The sequence below is a fragment of the Diospyros lotus genome, chromosome 9, assembly GCF_014633365.1.
Source record: "Diospyros lotus cultivar Yz01 chromosome 9, ASM1463336v1, whole genome shotgun sequence".
Lineage (NCBI taxonomy): Eukaryota > Viridiplantae > Streptophyta > Magnoliopsida > Ericales > Ebenaceae > Diospyros > Diospyros lotus.
The window spans coordinates 6,387,501-6,403,092 of record NC_068346.1 but is presented as its reverse complement, the minus strand read 5'-3'; the positions used below and the strand labels follow the sequence as shown (position 1 = coordinate 6,403,092).

Sequence of the window (15,592 nt, the reverse complement as noted above, 5' to 3'; positions counted from 1 at the left end):
TTATCAAATACTTTATCAAACACATTCTTACATTTCAAATAAATTGCACTAACCTCGTTAATATTCAACACGTTAACAATAACCCAAGTTAACCCGGTGATGAAAACTATTCCAGGTCAACAAACTAAGGGTGCTGAGTAATTTCCTCACCCTAATACTGACATTCTTCTTTTACCACAATTCCATCACAAAAAAAAAAAAAAAAAAACTCAAAATTAATGTCACGTCACTTTTTCTACAAATAAAAAATACACATAAAATTAAATAAAGTATTGATTGCATCAAAACCTTAACAAAAACAAACCCATAAACCCAAATGGTCCACATTTAACTATATTATTTGCATCGATTTAGTCAAAATCAATAAGTAGAAAACGAAAAAAAAAAAAAATCATACCTTTTATGCAAAACAACCGATAAAACAACGTAGTGGATGCTTAATTTCTTTGAAAACAAGCACCCAGACATAATTGATGCCCTCTAAGAGAATGAAAGGAAAACTTAGAAAATATTTAGAAAAGAAGAGAAAATGAAAGGGAAATTGACAAGATGATGAGACAATCCAAGAGACAGAGTAGACCATGAGAGGGGTGAGTTCAATGCACACATTTAATGACATAACGTTCATTCGTAGAAATAGATTCATTCATGCACATGTTAACGTTCTTAAAATAATATTTTTAATAATTAAAATACTAAATCTGAATATTTTGCACATTAAGAACGAAAACGCTATATTTTTTAATTGTTGATGGGTTGCTATATATATTAAGCCTAATTCCACATCTTTATTTAATGTTAGTGATGAGATTCCTTGTTAAAAATTAGCTTGTCTCATTGGAACTAATGTTTTCTTTAACATTAATGTTAAAGGGGTATACTTTGCACCAATTTGAGAAATAACAATAAGCAATTTTAAAATACACAAAAGGTATATATGATTGTCCAACATGTTATTCATTAAGATATACGAGAGATAATTAGTTAATTATATATTTAGTATATGACCCTTAAATGATTTAATTAAACGTGCTATTTAGAAAATAAAAAACGTTGCGTGTAAAATTTTTGATTTTTAAATTAATTACAATAATTGTATTTGATATTTTATAAAATTTAACAAATACTCCTAAGAATGTTATAAATTTTATACGATATTCTATGGTTAAATATTATATTATAAATCTAATATTTATACTTATTTTCTCATCTTTTTTCTCTTCATATTTAAAATGTAAAGAGTAACTGTTATAATTAGCTTAATCCTCAAAAATGATGATAGCAGCAACTCATAAATCAAATCAAATCAATGGCCAAAAGGGGAAAAAAAAAGAAAAAAAAAAAGAAAAAAGTTCCCCCCCCCCCCCCCCCCCCCTACTTGGGATCCAAGTACCCAAGAAGCTTTCCCATCTTCTCGCGGCTCCCAAAGAAGGGGCTTTTTATTTCCCACCACTTCCAAACCCGCTGTAAATAGTGGCTCCCCGGGATTCCGATCAAGATGGAGCTGCAGCAGCTGTTGAGCATGGGCTTCTCCAACGACTTGGCGTCTCAAGCTCTCGCCGCCACTGGTGGCAAATCCACTGCCCTCGCCACCGAATGGATTCTCACCCACAAATCCAACTCCAACGATCCAAACCCAAACCCTACCTCCAATCCCGTCCAACCCAAACTCGACCGCTTCTTCCACTCCCAATCCGAACCTCCATCATCATCAAAACAACAAAATTCTCACAAAGAAGAAGTAGAAGACAATGAGTCGCTTCCTAGAAAGCGCCTCAAACTATCACCGCCGCCGCCGCATGCGCCGTTATCGGAGCGAATGCGGCCGCGTACCATCGACGACGTGGTGGGGCAGGACCACCTTCTCTCCAGGAGCTCCATTATCCGGTCGGCAATCGACTGCAACCGCCTTCCTTCTATTATTCTCTGGGGTCCACCCGGTACCGGCAAGACCTCGATTGCAAGAGCCATCGTGAACTCTTCTTCTTCTTCCGCAAATTCCTACGTATTCGTGTCTTTGTCGGCTGTGACTTCTGGCGTTAAGGACGTGCGGGACGCCGTCGAAGAAGCCAGGAGAGTGAAGCTGAAGAGCCGAAAAAGAACGGTTCTTTTCGTGGACGAGGTTCACCGGTTCAACAAGTCGCAGCAGGACTCGTTCTTGCCGGTGATCGAGGACGGGAGCATCGTGTTCTTCGGCGCCACCACCGAGAACCCGTCTTTCCACTTGATCACGCCGTTGTTGTCTCGCTGTAGGGTCCTTACGCTGAACCCCCTTAGTCCCGATCATGTTTCGGCCATCCTCCACCGCGCCGCATCTGATTCCGAGCGGGGTGTGTCTCAGAGCGTGGCCGGGGCGAGGGAGGTCGTCGTAGACGACAAGGCTATTGAATTCCTGTCGTCCCAGTGCGATGGTGACGCCAGAGTGGCCTTAAATGCCCTCGAAATATCCGCGACCACAGCTGCTGCGCGATCAGATGAATTGGTGGCTCGAATTAGCCTGGAAGATGCCAAAGAGGCACTTCAATCCAAGCACATTGCTTATGACAAAGCAGGGGAGGAGCATTATAATCTGATTAGTGCATTGCATAAGTCTATGAGGGGGAGTGATGCTGATGCTGCCATTTACTGGCTGGCACGGATGTTGGAAGGAGGGGAACAGCCTCTATACATTGCTCGCCGGCTCATTAGGTTTGCAAGTGAGGATGTGGGTTTGGCTGACCCCTCCGCTCTCATGCAGGCTGTAGCTTGTTATCAAGCTTGCCATTTTATCGGTATGCCTGAGTGCAATGTTAATCTTGCTCAGTGTGTTGCTTATTTGGCTTTGGCCCCCAAGTCAGTGTCTGTTTACCGGGCAATTGAGGCTGCACAGAAGGTAGTGAGTGAATCGGTTGGCCAGAATGAAGGAGTGCCTCTGCATCTAAGGAATGCACCGACTAAGCTAATGAAGGAACTTGGATATGGGAAGGGCTATATCTACCCTCCTGACAATCCTGACTCATCATCACAGTCCTATTTGCCACCATCCCTTCAAGGTTATAAGTTCCTCCATTTGCCGGGGGCCCCTGACAATAATGGATGATGATGCAGTTAAGAGACATACTTTTGGAACTTCTGAAGATAGTAAATTATAAGGTCAGGTTTTCATATATTCTAGACTTCTGCTTTCTTGTTCTTGATCTTTTTTCTAGGGATAGAACCTGAAAATCTTTTGGCTACAATCTTAAGCTCCTTTGTATTTTGAAACCCCTTGAAATATCAGAATGAGGGTATAAAAAGAAGGATTAGCCACTGTCAGTACTGTGAAAATTTTGTAGCAATGAAGTGTCATGTGGTTTTGTTCAATGTGCTTTAAATTTTATCTGTTTACTGTTCATATGTTTAGGTTAGATGCTTCTATGAACTGGAATAATGTTAAGAAGTACATGCCAAATGAACTTGGTATATCACCCTAAGTCTGCACACCCATATTGTGATCTAAAACAACAAATTTGTAGTATGAAGCAAGAGATAGATGGTAGAACCCTGATATTTTAAGAAAGTCCAATTCATTACCAGTGGATCCTTCACCGTTTCTCTTTTTTGTCTTTTCTTTTTTGTACAATTCTTGGGTGGTTTCATGTGTGTAGATATATAGGTTTTTGCTTCTTTCCTTTTTTCATTCATAATATTCACCCTTTAGGGCATCTCTTATCTAATAAATTTTACTTTCTACAAATAAAAAAGAGTTTGAATAATTTTTGTAACTTCTGGCTATCTTATGGTGATTGCACATTCATTGCATCTCTTCTCTTATATTATTCTTTTATCTCGTTAAGTGTATTATCTTTGAATTCTTTTATCTCGTTAAGAGCACATGACATTAATGAAAAACTATGAAATCTTAGCTCTTGAAATTGCCCTGAATTCAAAATTTGATAACCCAAATCAAAGTATGGTAGAGATAGGATTCATATAAAAATTCAATGAGTTTAGGATTTCTGGCCTATCTTATTCTCTCTATAAATAGAATCACATATCTGATTGTGCTATTGCAACGATGGGCATTTAGTGTGGTGTAGTTTAGACTTTAGAGATTGGTATCTTAGTGAAATTTGTGAGACTGGGTGTATTGGATTTTGTGGTTGAGAAGGAGATGCTTTTTCTTTTTCTTTCTTTCTTTCTTTTTTTGTAATCCATTATTCACATGGTGAATTTGTTCCTCCTTCATTCGTGGATATAGACAATTTGTCAAACCACATTAAATCTATGTCTCTAATTTTGATATTATAAGTGTTATAAATTTTATTTTCGTGTTTGTTTTATTCCATACCATTAATATTGGAGTGGTGGTACCTAACAAATTTATTCCTAACAGATAACACTAGCTATAGCACTAGGGTTGCGGTCAAAGTTTTATTCTAGCATGATTAGTTGCTACTCTTGGACCATTTCTTGAAGCTTAGGATCTTCCCAAGCAATAGGATGCACACTGGACCTGTCTTGACTTGGTAGTCTTTTACGTTGATCAAGATTGCAGCTCCTCAAGATTGCATTGGGATTCACTTGTGGGGGGAGTTGTCTTCTTGTTTATTTGCTGTTTTGTCCAAGAAAAAAATTCCTTGTGAAGCCCAATGCATGTAACATTCATGAAAACACTACTCTTGCTTTAAATCCTTGAAGATACTTCTATTATGAGTTATGGATTTGTTTTCTGGTGGACATGGGGGAAATTTTGAAGGTGTTGGTAGGATAGGATATTTCTTATAGTAAGATATAAAAACCTAAAAACCCCTATAACAAAATAAAAAGGTCTAAAATGATGGTTTCTAAAGTAACAGCTACACCTTATTACCCGCCCCATGCCGGGGGTGGGGGTTGAGACTTGCACTTCTTTTCAAATAAAAAATGGCTATAGAATTAATTTAACTCATAGAGAACTTCAGAGAACACTATACTTTAAGAGCTAAGAGCTCAGTTAAAGATTCTATCTCACCCTACTTCCAATGAGATCTTCACCCTTGCAAGGATCTTTTGACTTTCTTTCTTTATGTACTTTTTTCATTTCACCTGCCAATGTACATTTTATTGAAGATTTGTGTTACTCTCTCTTTTATTTATTTGTTTGTAAAACTTGGAAATCAAGTCATCCTAGGAAAACACCAGTTTAGATATCTTAGGTCAATAACCCAAAACGATGAGGAAATTAATGAGGATGTTACCCATAGAACTAAAACGATATGGTTAAAATGGAAAAGTGCACTCAGTATGTTATGTGATAGTAAGATTTTGTGAAAGTTAAAAGGAAATTTTGTAAAACCAACCTTATTGTATGGCATAGAATGCTGAGCAGTAAAGTAATAATATATTCAAAATATGAATGTAACAAAGAGGTGGATGTGCAAGTGCAACCATACAAAAAAAGATAACTTTAGAAATGAAATTATTCATAATAGCTAGAGTGGCTCATTTTGAAGATAAAATTTGTAAGACACCCTTAAGATGGTTTGGTCATATGAGAAAAAGACCAATAGAGGCTCATGTGAAGAGAGTGGAGGGGAATAGAACAAGTCTTTAGAAGAAGGGATAGAGGTAGACGGTAGACTAAGAAAAACATGGTGGGAAACTCTTTGTTATGATATGAGTTAGAATTCATGTAGCTGATGACCCCACGTGGTGGGATTAAAGCTTGATACGTTGTTATTCTTGATGAACTTAATGGCTATAAAATAAACCAAATGGTAAATTTAACTGCAGTCATGAATTTTTATTTCTAGCAACAACTTCTGTAAAGCATTTGTTACTCATATTTCAGATTATTGAGGTTGGTTGCTAACCTCAGTAGGGGTTCTGTGCTAAGCAAGATCTTTCTTGTTTTTTCTTTTTTCTGGGTCAAATAGACTTGCGGATGCCAGAGAAGGTGAAGAGCAAATACTGTCCATCCTGTTGCTAGAAAATACGTAGATGATGCTTTGTTTCAATCACGTTGGTTTTGAGAAAGGTGGTGAGAGCACTATAATCTGTTGCCTGCTAGCATTCTTTCTGTTTTCTTGCCATGCTTGAGTGCAATGTTAATACTGCACAGAATGTTGTTCACTTGACTTTTGCTCCCAAGTTGGTATTTACTCATTTGAGCAATAGATACTGTGTGGATGGGACAGAATGAGACAATGACTCGCTGCAGGTAGAATCACCAACTAATCTAATGATGTAACTTGGTTTTAGACATTTTCCCTCTTGACAATCCTTGTTCATCATCATATGCCTATTTGGCATGATGTCAAGGTTATGTGTTGCTAAGTTGCCGACTAGCCCTAACACAGCTTGATTGAGATGCACTTCAAAAACACTGGGATTTTTTTTTAAGACTGCAACATTAATGATCAGTTGCCTGTTTCTTTTAACTTTTTTATTCTCACATTTTCTTTTAGGGAGAATTCCTGGAAGTTATTTTGTCCATAGTCTTGGGCTACTTTGTATTTTGAAACCCTCCAAAGCATTAGAATGAAGGGAGCGAATGGAGGATTAACTACAACGAGCTCTCTGAAATTTCATAGCAATGTAAGTTTCATTTGGTTCTACACATTCACTCATGTTGAATTGTTGTTGCGAGGTTAGATGCTTCAGTAAAAGGAGACAATGCGAAGTCACACATCCATCAGCTAACTTGTACATCATCCTGAATCTAAATCCCAGATTACAATCTAATACAGCTAATTCAGAGTTTTATGAAGGAGAGAGTAGCTTTTTACTGTCAGGACCCAATATCACATTGTAGTTTATAAGGGAGATTTTAGGTATGTTATTTGGTCTTATGAGTTCAAAAGTTACCTTCTAGTAAGTGGGTGTAGGTCATGAGTGTTTGAGAATTGAGACTAACTTGGTTCAGATTGAGATACAAAGATTTCTAGCCTAGTATGTTAGGACCTAAAGGAGAACTTGTTAGGACCCATGTTATCCCACATTCGTTGATCCCATGAGCTCAAGAAATTACTTTCAGCTAGCACTTATGGGCGAGAGTCCATCATGTTACATTTACAATGTCGTTTGTTTGCAAATAGGTGAACAGCTGAGCTGTGCTGGTTAATTGGCCTATATGTTGCATTTTGCAGCCAGTTTAGCTTGAAATCTTGAGAAATCTTTATTTGATAATTAAGCCTACGTTCGTCTTGGATATTTTAACTGGGATTATCCCGGAGTGATAGCAGCCCACCACTGCAGCGAAGTCATGTGGCTTGTGACGGCATTCATCTTTCACAAGGTTTGTTTACATACTCATTTTTTTCCTTTTTATTTTTTCCTTAGTTGATTACCCGTTTCATGTTAGTGAAAAATGTTGAAATGATTCCACCAAGCCTTGATTCTAAGTGGGGAAAAGCAACTGGATCAGGGATTTCACTATGGTCTCTCTTCTCCGATACTGTGATGTTCTTGTAAGTTATGAATGTACGATAGATCATTCCATGTTAGCGAATGTACCTGTCTTCGTTTCATATTTTTGATTCACCGTGCCGAGTTTCTCATCTGTAAAGATTCCTGGATTTCTGGGTATCTGATATTTGTCTTTAATAGGTGTCGTCACCAATTGACTGCACAAAGCCTTTGTGAAAACTCTAAAGCTTACTACGGCTTTGGAGAAGATGTGTTGAAAATATGTAATCTTGCATGATTATCTAGTATTCTTGGATCATTTGCCTTGAAGTTTTAGGTTTCCCTTCGCACGTGAAGCAATCCAGGTCTGCCTCCACACGGTAAGCTCATAGAATGGTTCCATTGTTGTTAAGGATTCAACAAGAAATTCTAGGATTTTTCTTTGCTTGCAACGAGAGGATGAGTTTTGGTCACAATGGTACTTTCCAAAAAGGGCAATATTGCGGTACAGAAACAATTTTTCGTGAACACTCGTAAAGTGAATAGTGGCGCTGCATGAAGGTTGCTTTTTTTTTTTTTTGTTCTTAGTGCCGTGATAAGTTTCAGAATCCTTTTCTTTTTCCTATTGTCAAATCAATGGTCCAACAACCCAATCCATTTTGGTGTACCCAAGCGCATGTGTGCTCTCCCAGTGGGCTTGTTGAAATTTTTTTCATTTTTCTAGTACCAGAAGAATATGAATCTAATTGGGATGCCGTCCCCTTCGGATGTTCCGTCACCGCACTCCTTTAACGATGAAGAGATAAATTTGGGTATTATCCACCAACAGTTACGCTGGGATTCGAACTTAAAGATAGGCTAGCTCACCTCTTCCAGCTAGTTGCTGGGCCATCCCATGGATAGAATATGAATCTAACTTGAATATACATTGTCACGAGATTAGGAAGAATTAAAAAATATGTTGTGTTCTCACACGTTTGAGTCTACTTTGATAACAGTGTCGTTGGTATTGGTCTCCTTACTTAAATGGTAGACGTACAGAATTTTTCATTCAATTACTGTTATATTTTTTTGCCCTTTTTGTTCTTATGCAATTGGCATTAAAATAGCATCTATTTTTTAAGTAGCTTTTGATACACACTAGCTAGTCTGACTGGAGCGATGTAAAAACCATCAGATGTGAGCAATTAGTGGGTTTGCTTTGCTAAAGAGAAGCTGTTTGCTTTGATAAAGAGAAGTTTGAAAAACTCATTAGTGGGCCTCTTTTGTGTAAATTCGGATAACATTTAATACTACTTTGTTAAAAATATATATCAAATTTGATGTTATTTGGGTAAAAAGTAAAAAATAATACTAGTTTAATAAAAACGATTTGAACATTATCATCAAAGTACTAATGGGTTTCAAAATTAAAATCCGCAACTTTGTACTTACAAAATGGTGTTATAAAATACTTTTATTAGGTCAGGGGGTGGTTTTTGGAGATACAAGTTAAAACATTTTCTCGCAAGATTCCTTTGTTTTTTTTAGTCGTCTTTGAGTGGAAATTTAAATTCAAAGATCTGAATTGATATATGAAATTGTAACTAGGGTGGATAAAAATTAAATAGTATAAAAATTTTAAAATAATATAATATTAAAAATATATATTAATAAATTATACAATTGATGCATTTTTATATTTTAATAACGTTGCATTTTTATATTTTAACAACATCTCTATCAATTTTATTAAATATTTATTATTTAATATACACAATTAAATTATTTTTTAACCATTAATTTTTAATTCGACTGTGCAATCGAGTTTTGATACGTTTCATGGCAAATTGTCGTTCAATCATTGATTTTTAATTTAATTGCATAGTTGAGTCTTGACAAGTTTTATGATAGAAAATATATTTTTTTGTCATAATTTTAAATATATAATTGATAAATTTGTGACAAAAAATAAAAAAATAATTTCTTTAATTAAAACATAGTTAAAGGAGATTAACATATAAAAAAAAAAGACAAATTTTCATATATTTCATTTTTAAATTTTGACCAATATTGAAAAATATATTAGCAGTTGCAACCAAGAAACATGACCGGTAGTTTTTGATAATTAGAGATAACCACTTAATATCTTTTTCTTATTGACTAACATATTAAAAAATTAATAAAATTTAATGGTCAAATTTTATAGATTTAAAATTAAAATTTTGAATAAACCCAACATGCGTAAATGAATTAGCAGTCGCTACTGACCACCTTGATCGGTAATTTTCGATAATTAGAAACAATCACCCGACATTCTTATCTTTATCGACTAACATATTTAAAATTTTATAAAAATTTAGGGTGAGTATTTAGAAAAAAAATAAAAAAATATTAAATTATTATATATAATAGAATTTTTTAAAAAATCAGTTGCCCATGCTTGGCTGTACCTGGCTCTGTCTCTATGTAGAGAGAGAGAGAGAGAGGGAGAGGGGGATAATGCTTACATACAGTAAATGATAGTTTGCCCTTTTTTGTTCTCTATCCCTCGGTTTCTTTATCCACGCCCCACTGTTATTGCCTTAAGACAATTTGGGAAACCAATGGGAATAACTACAAAAGCCTGTTCATCTTTACCTGCGGACAGTGGGAGACCTGTTCGCCCCGGCAGAAAATTTGGGGAAACCAAGTTGAAAAGCAGCCAAGAAAAGTTGGGTTTCTTTTTCCCTTTTTGACTGGTGCTGCTTTTTTGTGAGATACAAAGCTAACTGGGACTCCTAGAATCCAAGCCTTTGGATCTCTGCCTATTGTGAGTACTGTTCTATCTATCTTAGCTTCGGTTCCCACTACCCAGATTGACTTGTGGATCTGAACATCTGATCAGTTCCTCCACTGATCTGGTTTGGAAATCAATGCACAAATTCTTAACCCTCCTTTTATTTTCATGTCAAATATTGTAAAAGTTTCAAGCTCTCAAGGATGGGGATCAGAAAACTGTTAGGAACTTGCTTGACCAAGGGTACCATTTCTCTTTTTTTTTTCTTATTGGTAAATAAATGTATGTATTAATCAAAATGTACAAGAAATACTGGTATACCTACTCGACAAATAAAGGATACACAAATTATTGGCCCAAAATAATAGACTAATGCTAAACTAAAACATGAGAATATAAAGTAAAAATAATTCTGTATACATGTATTTTAATCGATTTGAAGATGTTATCCACATTCAGCGTAAGATTTTTAACAATAAGTCGATCCTTTTTCGTCCACAAACGGATTGAAATTTGTAGCCATACCATCCTTTATATGTGTATCTTCTCATTTATCACGTACATATAATGGTTTACAAATAATATATATTAGCTACATATGAACTCACTTTAAAATTTATAAATAAGATTTTACAAATAATGCATAAAAATTCATATATGAACCCACTTTAAGAAAAGAAGAAGAACTTTAATAGTAACAAAGATTACTGTAATCTCTTATACATTGTGCGAGGACAATCTTTAGAGATTGATGGAGGGACCATTTCAATGATGTAGAAAAGGATTTGAAAGTGAGGGGAGAGGGGCACAAATGATGACGAGTTTGGTGCGTGGTGGTGGAAATTTTTTGTCAAACCAAGCCAAGCTGTGCAATCATGGGATAGAGCCAGTGCTTGCCCCAAAATCACACTCTTCCTAGGCCTCTCTATCTCCACCTCTAGCCAGTGCCTTGAGGGGCTGCAACTTTCATCATCATCAACACCTCATATATCACATTTTAGCTTGTGGGGGGGCCACTATATTCCCACTCCTCCATCCCCATTAAGAGCCTCTTGGCTCCTGTTGCCATCATAAATGCACTTGGAAAATGATTTCTTTACGTTATCTAAATAATATTTTTATAGAATTTTTATGTTCCGTTGTTGCTTACAAAAACAAAAAAGAAAAACAAAAAATTCATACAAGTACTTATCATTATGGCTAATATGGCCAAAGGAACCTTCTCCTATCCCCACTGGGCTTGGTTGTTCACAGTTGTGAGATAATTACATTGTTTTTGGTAAGCCTAGTTGGCAACAACTCAAAACCCTAATCTCAAGATGGACCATGCATATATGTTCACAAGATATTTTTGCCTTTTGGGGGTACTAGAGAAATAAGAAGTTCTCAAGATATGCTTTCATTTTCTACCAAAAAAGAAAAAAAAAAAGAAAAGAGAAAGAAATCCAATCCAAGATATGATGATAAGAGTATCTATTGTTGTGTGTGTTGATAAAGCAAGTGTGATGAGATGTAATTGATCCAAGAAAGAATGAAATTGAATGCTTAAAGAGTAAAATCATCAGAGTGGAAAAAGGGGTTGTTGGCCAGAAGCCAAATCAATGGGGTCCAAGAAATCCTTGATCCTGATAATCTTTTGGATTGAGTACCCAAACCATTCTCATGCTAGCTGTTAATAACCATCCTTAGGCTAGAAGTATGATTGTTTTCTTCTTTTTTGAGAAAAAGAAAATATTCAAGTGACAATCCATACCATATGTTACATTTTAAGATCAATGCATTAATGAGAGATCGATGGTTTGAAATTTCAAGCAGAAATTGTAGGGTGGATGGGCAAAAAGCTCGTTTTGCTCTTGCATTAACACTATGCAAGGGCGAAATGGTTTTTTTTTTTTAACACATTCACTCGATAATTTAAAAATTGATTATTTTGTTATTATTATTATTATTAGACAGAATAAATAGAAAAACTCATATAATTTTATTGACACTTTCACCCATGCATAAATTTGTTGTATTAATTTTAATAATGTTTTGATGATAAAAATTAGTTTAACAAATTTTTAGAAAACACTTACTTCTGGAGTTATAAGTGTTGACCGATTTATGCTTACTGTCGATTTATTCATACACTTAGTCGATCGGTTCTTAAAAACGATCAACTGACCGATTTGTGTGTTTTCGATTGATTGTTGTCGACTAATTCTACATCAGTTACTATTGATTGTGTTTTTGTATATGTTGACCAATTCCTTTAGAAAGTTGATAAATGGTTGCTTGGCTTAGAAAATTAGTCGATTAATTTTGTCACAAAAACTCTAAAGACTAACTATATTTAATCTCTGTTGGTTGAAGGTTGTCTCTAATGGCTTTCTAATGGTTATATCATCAAAAAGGGAACAACGGAGCTTATAAATAGAGGGAGATTTGAAGTTTAAAAAAAAAAAAAATAGAAGTGGGCTTAAAAATTGAATATAATTTATTCTCAAATTTTCGTTGTGCTTTATTCTTTACTCTCATTGTTCTATCAAGGTTGTTTATATTGTAGTGTAAAGATTCATTCAAGTCTTGTCTTATATAGATTTCAAAGAATGTATTGAGAAAGTTGTATCTTTTATTTTTGTATTTCTAATGATTAGTTAGAGGGTTTACTTAGCCGTAAATAGAAAGTTGTATTTTCTATCAATATTCTAGAGGGCCTATTTGATTATAAGTAAAAAGTTATATTTTTTGGTGATATATTAGAAGGTATACTTGGTTTAAATAGAAAGTTTTCAGTGGAATTTATAAAATCTTCAACGAGTAATTGGGGGAGTGGATGTAGGCAAGTTTTGTCGAATCAAGATAAATTTTTATTGTCTCTTGCATATTTTATTTTTCATTTCCTTAGTTAAAAATTCATTATATTTCATATTTATTTACAAACCATTACAATTTTTTTTTTAAATTATAAACACCCAATTTGGGTGTATGGTGCCACTATTAAGATTATACAAACCTAACACAATTATGTGACAAGTGATCAACCTAGCAATTGTACAAAATTGAAACTTAACATCTCAAAGTCTCAGTCTCTCCTCCAATTACCATCTTTTGTAGTTGTTTACAAATTTTAGACTGTCTTCTCTTTCATGTTTTAGTTTTAAATTTATTTTCAATTTTATGTAATAAGATTTTTAAAAATGTGTTTTTTTTTTATCATTTTAAAAAATTATTTCTTAAAATAGAAAACTAAAAATGCTTTTATTTCAGAATTTTGAAAAAAATTATTTTATGATATTTTATTGAATGAATTTGATTATTAAATAATAAAATTAACTTTTTTAATGAAATTTTATTATTAAAATAAAATAATAAAATTAATTAATGAATTGGTGACATCTATTGATATTTTATATTAAATATTATTATACATAATATGTGTAATACACTTAATAAATAACTATATATTATCTTATATTTTTAATTATAATATAGATATACTACATTTTTAAAATTTTATATAAATATATAATTTTATTTTCAAAATTTAAGAATAATTTTTTTTCTTTTTTTTTTTTCCTTTTCTTTTTTTTTTCTTCTTCTCTTCAGTGTCCTGCATCTTCTCCATTGCTGACAACCATCATCGGTCGAAAATTCACACGATTAGAGTCTACCATTGAAAACATCAAGCCAAGAGGGTTAATATATACAAAAATGAACTAGATTTAACGGTTGGATTTTCATAAATTTAATTTTTAATTTTTGACCAAAATTGAAAAACTCATTGTCAGTCACCATCGACCAACGTGGCCAATGGTTTCTAGTGATCAGAGGCCTCTTTTACGTCGTCAATGGCCAATAGGCATTATGGCTATGGGTCTTTTTCTTTACTATTATTGCAATGTCGTCGGTAAAGGAATCAAGGTCATTGCCATGGTCTATGACGTGTTGTCGGCAACTGAAGACTCCATGGCTGTGAATGTTGCCTTTTGTAATTATCAGTCGTCGATTTTCTCTTCTAATACGTCATCTCCAACCACGACCTCTCAAGCGCCTCCACTATGTTCAACCAACCATGGCCTTATATATGCATCACCATGGTTATTGGTTTTTATTGCTTTGTCATGGTCGACGGCGGCGCTCGCGACGATGACGATGGTGAAGTGTGTGATCGATGGCCGAGTCTTGAGAAGAAAGAGAAGAGAGGAGGAAAGAGAAAGAAGATGAGAGAAAGAGAGAGACATGATAGATCTGTGTGCGAGATTGGGGAGAGGGAAGTGTGTTTTCCGTATTTTGGGTGTTTTTAACATATTTTGCCTAAAAACACACCCAAAACAACTAAAACTTTTGATTTTCTTTACAAATTTTTTTCTTATTTTTGAAATACACTTTTAAAAATAACAAAATAAATGCGTTTTCAGTATTTTAAAAAAACTAAAAACTCAAAACGTAGTAAAACAGTAAAGATAACACTATCTAAACTTTTAACTATATAACTTTAAAGTGTTCTCTTATCCATGCATGTCTTGTGCTCTACTTCTCCAACAATAATTACAAGCCCTGATCTCACCAGGTTAGATCATCAGTCACTAACTCTCTAATTACATTTATTTATAGAAAATCTTTTATAAGCCTTTCTATATTTTATGTCATGTTAAAAATATTCTTATATATAAAGTTTTTTGTCACAATATTTATCTATCATTTTACTATAATCTATTTTTTTTTTATTTTCAACTACTCTCCTCGCTAAGGCATCCATTACTCATCTTCTCCTATATTCAACCGAAATAAAAATCATATATCCAACGTCTTATTGTCAATATCCTTTAACATTATAATTAAGTCTGTATTTACATTTAAATATTGGGTTAGGCATGTGTTTGAGAGAGAGAGAGAGAGAGAGAGAGAGGGAGAGACTGTCTCATGCATGCGTTTGATGTGGTCGGGAATAAAAAGATAGGAATGGGCCTACGTACAGGGAGGGCCAAATTAGATTTTGTTAATAAAAACAAACAAGAAGAGCTGTCCATCCATTGCCACCATCAACCCACCCCCACCTCTGCATGTTGCAGAGACCAGAGAGATCTCAATGTCCCTTTCACATCCTCTAATTTTATTTATTATTATTATTATTGTCATTATTATTATATAGCCTATTCGCTCACCACCCCATACCCCATAGTTGCCATAATAATATCGTTTGTTGCAACCATCATTGAGAGAGACCAGCTGATGAAGAGGGGTCTCAATTTAATAATTTTTACACTTACATCCTCTTCTATTTTTTAGTTTTTTTGGTTTCATTAATCAATTAGATGGCTTTGGCATTATAGAGGGCAGCAATATTAATTCCTAAAGCCATCACTTTGGTCTGCTAATATTAATCGCAATGGGAAGACAGATTCTATTTAAGTAAAAATAATTACACAGTTGCCCACCGAAAGGCACTGCAACAGCATATTATTTAATTTGATTGCCTCTTGACAAATATTTGTCGTTACG

At 34.5% G+C, this 15,592-nt stretch overlaps 1 protein-coding gene across 5 annotated transcripts; it reads left to right on the top strand.

Annotated features, from left to right (window-relative positions):
• Positions 1 to 1,385: 1,385 nt before the first annotated feature.
• On the top strand, positions 1,386 to 7,666 carry LOC127810668 (uncharacterized). 5 transcript variants are annotated; one of them, XM_052350253.1, is made up of 4 exons: positions 1,386 to 3,132; positions 5,877 to 5,980; positions 6,408 to 6,537; positions 7,089 to 7,666. In XM_052350253.1, the coding sequence occupies exon 1, from the start codon at positions 1,499 to 1,501 to the stop codon at positions 3,077 to 3,079; it is 1,581 nt and encodes a 526-aa protein (XP_052206213.1). In that variant the 5' UTR covers positions 1,386 to 1,498; the 3' UTR covers positions 3,080 to 3,132; positions 5,877 to 5,980; positions 6,408 to 6,537; positions 7,089 to 7,666. The 5 variants fall into 5 exon arrangements, with proteins under 5 accessions (XP_052206213.1, XP_052206214.1, XP_052206215.1 ...); XM_052350254.1 differs by having other exon boundaries at positions 7,038 to 7,666; XM_052350255.1 differs by lacking the exons at positions 5,877 to 5,980; positions 6,408 to 6,537.
• The last annotated feature ends 7,926 nt before the right edge of the window (positions 7,667 to 15,592 follow it).